The sequence below is a fragment of the Gymnoscopelus microlampas genome, assembly GCF_963454915.1.
Source record: "Gymnoscopelus microlampas genome assembly, chromosome: 7".
Taxonomy (NCBI): domain Eukaryota; kingdom Metazoa; phylum Chordata; class Actinopteri; order Myctophiformes; family Myctophidae; genus Gymnoscopelus; species Gymnoscopelus microlampas.
Window position 1 is genome coordinate 57,120,518 of NC_139944.1, and position 9,548 is coordinate 57,130,065.

Below are 9,548 nucleotides of genomic sequence, written 5' to 3' on the forward strand. Positions count from 1 at the left end.
ATAATTACAGAGAATCCATCTCCATCGAGGGTTTGGGGATCCTGTAGGATTTTAAAACTATTCCGGATCCTTAACGATTTCCTATATAGGGGGAGTTCCAAATGGACCCTTAGACAGGATCTGTAACTCTGAGAGTGTACACAGGGACGTGCACAGATAGACTCTAGGTGGTGCTAGAGAACCTGCCCTTTGCCCTCTTGACCAGAAGTGCCCTTTTGAAAAAAAGGGGAAAAAAAGTTTTTTTTTTTTTTTCAGTTTACAGCAGGGGTCTTCAACAGGGGGTCCGGGACCCCTAGGGGGTCCTCAGAGTTACTACAGGGGGTCCGCCAAATCTTTATGTGACATGATTTTTCTTTTTACCATAACCACTCGAAACCTAGCATCCCTTTTCTGAGGAGAACTTTAGCCAAAAATAGCAGATCTACAAGCTCACAACGCCTCGCGCTGCGAGGCGTTGTGAGCTTGAAGATCGGCTATTTTTGGCAAAGAGGTATAGGTGTAGAGGGAAAAAAGAGCAGACCAAGTAAACAAAAAAAAGTATAATTTACTTGAGCACCTGCCCCTCAAAATGTCTGTGCACGCCACTGAGTCACATGGAACCAAATGGACCCTTACAGGATCTGTATCTCTGAGAGGGAGGGGGGGGGGGCTGTATATTGGTTAAAGAGGTGTTGTGGTCACAATAAGGGACCGTTAACGATGACAAATTTTTTTGGGGTCCGATGCCAAAGCAAATTTTGGCGAGTGCGAGACCACCGATTTACCAATGTTTTGACCCATATTTTTGTAAAAACATAAGATAAAAATAGGTGCAAAAATGATCTAATCAATTTTATTGAATCAATCAGATTTGAAAAAATTTTCAATAACTTACATTTATTTTCATTTAACCAAAATGTTGAGCTTATAGCTTGTAGATTGGCTGTTTTTTTTTACATTTCTGAAAAATGTAGCACATTTTATGACCAAAAAGTGACGCAGGGCTGAAAGTGGTTGGAAGTCGACTGAATGAGAGGCTGTGATACTGATGTCGTCAAAAACAGCCTCATAACCGTCGACCTATCGGTCTGGCTCTAGGTAACAGTGACCGGGGGCGTGGTCAATGACCGGGGGGGTGTGGTCAGTGACCGTTGACACTGACCTAGAATACATCCAACAAGCACAACGCTTTGGGTCAAAGGGCACTGCTAACAACAACGTCTCCATTATCCAGAAGACGGTGTTTGTATCTCTGTGGCAAAAAACAGCTACGACCAAGACACCAATGTCATCAGCGTATAGAAAGATTCTTCAACAGCAGCATCTGAGAGGCTTTCACCTTTACATTCAACCGTGTGTGTGCGTGTGTGTGTGTGTGTGTGTGTGTGTGTGTGTGTGTGTGTGTGTGTGTGTGTGTGTGTGTGTGTGTGTGTGTAACTGAGGTGGTGAAGTTCTGTATAAAGTCCCAAAACATTCAGTCTGAACAAAGGGGCAAAGTTCAACTCCGCTGCCCTCGGTAGAGTGTGATTGGACGCTGCTTCTTTCCCCCCGGCCCATCCTGTCCTTCCTGTTTGAACTCTGACCTCTGGGCAAAGGAACATGGGAGGGAGGTTTCGTGAGGATTTGGGGGGGGGGGGTCCACCTCTCTCTCTCTCTCTCTCTCTCTCTCTCTCTCTCCCCCTTATGGGCCGTATGGGCGGACCAGAACAGAGCAGTCAGTTCATCATCAACGCTCCGGTTCCAAAACGCTCAGTCTTTGGTTTCCAGGTCGATGGGAGGAGCCTGCTGCAGGGCCTGGGCGAGGGCCGGGGAGGAGGAGTCCATGGGGGGAGGGGCCGGGGATGAGGCCCCGCCCCTGGGGGACATCATGAGCTGGGGAGGGGGAGGAGGGTGGGCTGACCTATCACCTTGGGGCGTGGAGGAGGAGGAGCCATGGTGCCCCGGGTAGAGCATGGGCACGCCCCCCCCCGGGTACCACACCTTCTCCAGCATGGGCAGGTAGGCGGCGGCGGCCGAGGGCGGGAGGAGGTAGAAGGGCACGCAGAGGGGGGGCTGGTGGTGGGGGGACGCGCTCACGTAGGGCCGCTGGAGCGACGAGGACGAGGACGAGGACGAGGACGACTCGCCGCCCGACAGCGACTCGTCCGACTCAGACGACTCGGAGCGGGCGCGCTTGTGTCGCGGCTCGTCGCCCTCCTGCTTGAAGTGGGCGGAGCCTCTCCTCTGGGCCAGCGCTCTCTTCAGCTGGCTCTCCTGGCCGTAGTGGTAGTAGTAGTCACGGTGGTGGTGGGCGTGGTGGGCGTGGTGGGCGTGGTCGCCCTGCGGCGCCGCGGTGGCGCTCGCTCTCTCCAGCTCGCCCCCGTAGCCGCTGTCCGTGTCTGTGTCGCTGCCGCTCTGCTCGCCACCGCCGCCCGCCGCCGCCGCCGCGAACGTCCGCTGGATGACCGGCACGCAGTTCCTCCCGTAGCCGCCCTCGCCGCTGGGCCTGGGCGCCGCCATGAGGGCGGCGACGGGCTTGTCTTTATGGGACTGGTGATGGTGGTGATGATGATGATGATGGTGGTGGGGGTGGTGGGGGGCCGGGACCACCTCCTCGGCCGGGGGGCTCGTGGGGGGGGTGGTGCGGGGGGGCCGGCCCTGACCCTGCAGCACCTCGGCGGCCAGCGCCTGGATGTGGTCGACCAGTTGGGGCGGGGCGAGGTCCCCGTCTGACTCCTGATTGGCCAGGTAGGTCAGGACCTCCTTGGCACAGAGGTGGAAGCCTGAGCGGAACATCTCCTCCGTCTTCTCCTGGCTGACCGCTGGAGGCTGCTCTGGAGACACACACACACACACATACACACTGTCAACACACTGCACACTGTCCCAGCAAAATGTACACATGCTATTTATGAGATTTAAGAAGCTTTAAGTGATTTTATTTTTTTATTTTGTGTGTTAAATAGCTCTATATTGTGATAGTAATCATTCCTATAGAGTGTTTGTTCAGTAACAGTGTTAAATAGCTCTATATTGTGATAGTAATCATTACTATAGAGTGTTTGTTCAGTAACAGTGTTAAATAGCTCTATATTGTGATAGTAATCATTACTATAGAGTGTTTGTTCAGTAACAGTGTTAAATGTGCATATTGTGCGGTGCAGCGTGGTGCGGTACGGTGTGGTGCGGTGCGGTACGGTGTGGTGCGGTGCGGTACGGTGTGGTGCGGTGCGGTACGGTGTGGTAGCCTCTCCTCCAACAACTCACCGATCTGCATGCCGCTCTGCAGGGCCAGGATCTTCTGCTGCTGCTGTTCCAGCAGAGACGTCAGGCCGTTCACATGCTTCAGTGTGAGCTCCAACACCACAGCCTTCTCCAGGTGGCCCAGAGTCTGAGAGAGACAACACAGAGTCAGCACAACGTCCTACATGAAGACAAGTCTACAGAGAGACCAACGTCCTACATGAAGACAAGCCTACATCTAAATACAGCATTAATGATTTAATTACGTTTTTTGGCAACATTAATGATTTTTTTGTTTTTAATTCTAAGCTTTTCTCTAAACAAACTGCACAGGGCAGATATGACCAAATAACTTCAATATACAAAGACATTATTGACAATGCCAGTCAATAATCTAAATAATTAAAGCCGAATAATTAAACAGGCCGTACTAAATAACTTTATACTTGACATTTTTTGAAATAGCTGCTTTTATTTTTATATATGACACATTTTCTACAGATGAATGGAAACAATAGAGAATAATAGTAATTATCTCAAATAATTGTGACCATGATCAAGAGGTAATAAAAGTGACTTGCATAATAAATAACATCTAATCTACCATGTGCTGCAGTTATGTAATAAATAACATAATAAATAACATAATAAATAACATCTAATCTACCATGTGCTGCAGTTATGTAATAAATAACATAATAAATAATATAATAAATAACATCTAATCTACCATGTGCTGCAGTTATGTAAACACATGAGGCGTAGAGGGGATGTAATGACGCCGTACAGCCACTCGGTGGCATTAATGTCCCTAAAAAGGCAGTGGATGATGAACTAACCAAATAGACACATTTAAGGTTCTCTGGCAACAAGTCTTTCATATTATTAGATAATAAATAAATCACTTCCACACATTGGGGTTCTTTAAGGTTCTCACAGTGAGTTTAAGGTTCTTTGAGGTTCTCACAGTGAGTTTAAGGTTATTTCAGGTTCTCACAGTGAGTTTAAGGTTCTTTGAGGTTCTCACAGTGAGTTTAAGGTTATTTCAGGTTCTCACAGTGAGTTTAAGGTTATTTCAGGTTCTCACAGTGAGTTTAAGGTTCTTTGAGGTTCTCACAGTGAGTTTAAGGTTCTTTAAGGTTCTCACAGTGAGTTTAAGGTTCTTTAAGGTTCTCACAGTGAGTTTAAGGTTCTTTGAGGTTCTCACAGTGAATTTAAGGTTCTTTAAGGTTCTCACAGTGAGTTTAAGGTTCTTTAAGGTTCTCACAGTGAGTTTAAGGTTCTTTAAGGTTCTCACAGTGAGTTTAAGGTTCTCTGGCAGCAGGTCTTTCAGCTGGGAGATGCACTCGTTGATCCTGTCTCGCCTTTTCTTCTCGATGAGTCTGTGAGGAAGTTTGTAGGTTTCCTGTGAAAGATGATAAACATGACAGTGAGTGATTGAGACAAAATGTTGGCCAAATTGTGTAACCCTGCAGAGAAAGTGGCAAACATTGTGAAAATTAGCCGATCTACAAGCTCTGAGGCGTTGTGAGCTTGTAGCCTCAACTCCTACAATTTCAAGTGCTTGTCAGGGTGGAGGGTCCCCAGTTCAAATGTGATTTTTTTTTTGGGGGGGGGGTCCCCAGTTCAAATGTGATTTTTTGGGGGGGTCCCCACTTCAAATGTGATTTTTTTTGGGGGGGTCCCCAGTTCAAATATATGATTATTATTGTTATTATTATTTATATATTTATTATTATTATATTATAATATTATTATTATTATTATTATTATTATTTTTGGGGGGGTCCCAAGTTCAAGTATGAATTGTTTGGGGGGGTCCCCAGTTAAAACATGTTTTTTTTTGTGGGGTCCCCAGTTAAAATATATGATTATTATTATTATTATTAATGTATTTATTATTATATTTAAAAAAAAAAAAATCATTCAAAGCATCAGTTATGGGCTGATAAGCAGCGTTAATATGAACGCTGACAGACAGACAGATTGTGTTATGTCATACAGCAGAAAATAGGTCAACCATTTATAGAGCAGAAGACACTGCAGCCTGATTCACACCAACAGGCACATCATGTACATCAGCGTGTACATCATGTACATGATTATGTAAGTCAGTGCTTTTCAACCTTTTTCACGTCAAGGACCCCCAAATTGACACATATTAGCCCAGGGACCCCCATTTGAAAAGATATGCCAGGGACTCCACCATTTCGATTTCTTGGGGGGTCCCAATCTACACTGTATCACTATCATCAGTGTTCATTTAACTCTGAGAGTGTACAAATGGAACCAAATGGACCCGTTAGGGTCCATTTGGTTCCATTTGTACACTCTCAGAGTTACAGACCTGTAAGGGTCAATTTGGTTGCTAACTATTAATTTGGCTGGGGACCCCCTGGAACCCCCTCAAGGACCACTGGTTGAAAACCCCTGATGTAAGTGGTTAAAAAAAAGAAAAGAAAAAAAAACATTTTCTTTCCCTTTTTTTGTTTTTTACACAAATCAAACTATGCACACAATAGCCATAGACACTACAAAATGAACACAATAAAGACACACACCTTGCTCTCCTCTCCTCTCTTCACCCCTCTCCTGGGTTTATACACGTGATACAAGGAGAAATCCACCCTAAACACACAGAGGAAAAGAGACATTATTATTATTATTGATCTGATCTGTAAAGAAATCAACCCAATAAGAATACACAGTATTCACAATGTGAACATATTCATTGTGTTATACTTGTAGTATTACTGTATAACTGTACCTTTACACATCACTGTCAACTTTATTTGACTTTATTTTGCAAACTGTTTGAATACAGTATTCAATCAATCAATCAATCAATCAATCGAAAAACAATGAATGAATGAAAGGCCATAAATATCTTCTACAAAAAAGTCCATGAATCAATCAAAAGATGCAGTGGTTGATGATCACAGATGTTTAAACAGACAGACAGACAGACAGACAGACAGACAGACATACAGACAGACAGACAGGTTACCATTAAAAACACTGAATTATTTTGATGATTACAATATAAAACTTCAAATAAAAAAAAAAATGCAATTGCCTTTCTAAACATCTACAAGCCTTTCTCCAAACTCAGAATAATAATGATAATAATAATAACACAAATAACAATAATAATATTAATAATAAAACTCACCCTTGTATCTCTGCCATCTCCTCACACTGAGGGGGAGGCTGTTCCATGGTCTTTATGATTATGATTAATAATCCTCCGAGGTATCCGTTCAAAAGTCAAAGTCTTTTATTGTAGTAGGTATATATTCCAACAGAATCAGCAGAAAGCTGCGCATGTATTATAGGCTTTGTGATCAAAGAGTTGTAACCATTTGTTCTCCAGATGAAAAATAGAATCTTTATAATCCAGTAGTTTATATTCTAAGAGGAACAGACAGACGATGCTTTGCTCTGGTGGCGCGTTTTGTGAAAGTGTGTGAGAGAGCGACGTGTTAAATAAAGTCTCTCTCTCTCTCTCTCTCTCTCTCTCTCTCTCTCTCTCTCTCTCTCTCTCTCTCTCTCTCTCTCTCTCTCTCTCTCTCTCTCTCTCTCTCTCTCTCTCTCTCTCTCTCTCTCTCCCCTCACGTGTCTAACGGCGCTGTATTTGCTGTGGCTGTGCAGCCCAGGGCCCCGCCCATCTCCTCCATATAAGGAGGCAGAGTGGGCGGGCGGCCGTACGCGTCAGAGCCCGGGGCGGAGCCGCCGAGACCCCGTGTATCACCACGCTGAAACATCCATCCAGATCTGAGGCTCAACAGTACTCTCACCTTGTTTTGTTATACTTAAGTAAAAGTATCAATCCTGCAATATACTCTACAGCATTGCTTCTCAAAGTGGGGTCCGGGGACCCCCAGGGGTCCTTGAGGGAGTTCCAGGGGTCCCCAGCTAAATGATAGATAGATCGTCTTAGGAACCAAATGGACCCTTATGGGTTTGATTGATTGATGTACTTTATTTAGTAAGACATGAGAACAACAGTACGTGGAAGTACAAATTCACAATACAAGGTCTACTAAACTGGAAGACTCATAAAAGCACTGAGCTTGTTTCAAATGAGTTCCCCATGCACACAAATCATGATGCATATAAGAGACAGACAGATATACACAACTACTATAGAATGTCATACAGTCAGTTTACAGGTTACTGGTATGAAGAGTGAACAATATGTACAATAGGAGAAGGAGAGAGGGGGGGGGTAGGGGGGTAGGTTAGGTTAGGACTTAGACAGGGGCCATTTTTCAATTGCAGCCTCCTGAAGGTGTATCTTTAGGGCTGTTTTGAAAGAGAGTAGGGTTTTACACTCCTTTACTCCTTTTGGTAGGGCGTTCCACATTTTTGATGAATAGCATGAGAACGAGTTACTTCCCTTTGTTGAGCCAAAAAAGGGTTGGACAAGGTTTGTGGAGCTTCCTCTGGTATTGTGATCATGGACATCATTAACATTTTGGAAGTATTTTGACAAATACAGGGGGATCCCAATGTTATGGTATATCTTAAAGACCAGGCCCATAGCAAGTTGCTGTACTCTGTCCGCAACCCTAAGCCATCCAATCCTATCAAAATGATCAGGGGTTAGATGGGTTTTGTAATTGAGGCCAAGAAGTAGCCTTACAAGTTTGTTTTGGGATGTTTGGAGCCTTGTTTTTAAGGCCTTGGAGGTGTTGTGATACCACGAAGTACATGCATAATCGTAATGACCTTGTATGAGGGCCACTGCAAGAGTCTTCAGAGTCTTCTTACTGACTTTACGATCAATACTCCGCAAATAGCGTGTTTTTTTGTGGACCGTTTTGATCGTTTTTTCAGCATTTTTGTCACCAGAGAGGTCAGCCTCCAAGATAGAGCCCAGGTAGGTAATTTCGTTTACTTCCACCACTTGCTCCCTCCCCTCCCTTCCAGGTAGGATCTCATCCAGTTCACTGACGTGTCATCAAAACCTATTGCTTTGAGCTTATTGATCATAATTGGGTGATTAACGGTGTCAAAAGCCTTCTGGAGGTCCAGCATGACCATGCCGCAATATTTGCCCTTTTCGATCTCTTGTTTGATAGAGTCGTTCAAATAGAGAAGGCATAGAGAAGGGTCTGTAATTCAGAGAGTGTACAAATGGAACCAAATGGACCCTTATGGGTCTGTAATTCAGAGAGTGTACAAATGGAACCAAATGGACCTGAGTTAAATTAACATTGATTTTTCAATATAAATTGGGGTCCCAAAGCTAGAAATGCCATTAAAAGGGGATCCATAGCATAATGCATGTCAAACTGGGGGTCCTTAAAAAATAAAATGGTTGCATGGGAATCACTGCTTGAGCCGTAAAAAAAATCCTCGCTTATGGGGGGTCCCTGGCATCTTGTCAAATGGGGGTCCGTGGCCTATGTGTCAATTTGGGGGTCCATGATATGAACCTCCCCTCTTGCCTCCTAAAAGATGCATTTTCAGGCCTATTTTAAAGGAAGCCAGAGCTAAGTTTAAACGTGACGATAGTTGCTGTCATATGAAGCTAACTATGACATCTCTCTCTCTAAGGGGTCCCTGCTTCACCTCTCTCTCAGCTAAGGGGTCCCTGCTTCGCCTCTCTCTCAGCTAAGGGGTCCCTGCTTCGCCTCTCTCTCAGCTAAGGGGTCCCTGCTTCGCCTCTCTCTCAGCTATGTGACAAGCCAGAGACTATAGGCTGATATGTTTATACAAAATTGTCCACTTTTGTGGAGCTTGTTACTGTGTAGCTGGGAGCTTGTAGATCTGCTATTTCTGAACATTTTTGTTCATGTCAAGGACCCACAAATTGATATTTAGGCTTGTTTTTTAGACCCCTGTCTTACACTGTAAAATCACCAGTGTTCATTTAACTGAGAGGGTACAAATGAAACCAAATGAGACACATTTAGCTGGGAACCAAATAGGTCCTTTCAAATGTTTTCAAACACTTTCAGAAAGTGTTAGTTTAGCTCTCTTTAAAAAAAAAACACAAATCATCTCTTCAGGGGGTCCCTGGCACAAAGCCCTGTCAGACGGGGGGGGTCCGCGGCCCAAATACATATCAATTTGGGGGTCTTTGACAGGAAAACGTTTGAGAAGCCCTGCTCTATAGTCTCTACAGTAGAGCCTATAGACTCACTGTCCTGCTGCTGCTCGACAAACAAACAAACACGTTTCTCAGCGCCTGGCCTGAGGAGCCATGTGTGAGCCCACGTGCTGCACCTCTGTGTGTGTGTGTGTGTGTGTGTGTGTGTGTGTGTGTGTGTGTGTGTGTGTGTGTGTGTGTGTGTGTGTGTGTGTGTGTGTGTGCGTGCGTGCGTGCGTGCGTGCGTGCG

The 9,548-nt window shown here is 44.9% G+C and overlaps 1 protein-coding gene across 1 annotated transcript; it reads right to left on the reverse strand.

Annotated features, from left to right (window-relative positions):
* Positions 1-507: 507 nt before the first annotated feature.
* Positions 508-6,640, reverse strand: LOC311048305 (class E basic helix-loop-helix protein 40-like). Its single transcript, XM_084061523.1, has 5 exons — positions 6,374-6,640; positions 5,763-5,829; positions 4,499-4,606; positions 3,226-3,349; positions 508-2,792 (listed from the first exon to the last, which is right to left on the reverse strand). The coding sequence occupies exons 1-5, from the start codon at positions 6,418-6,420 to the stop codon at positions 1,729-1,731; spliced, it is 1,410 nt and encodes a 469-aa protein (XP_083917649.1). The 5' UTR covers positions 6,421-6,640; the 3' UTR covers positions 508-1,728.
* Between the last annotated feature and the right edge of the window lie 2,908 nt (positions 6,641-9,548).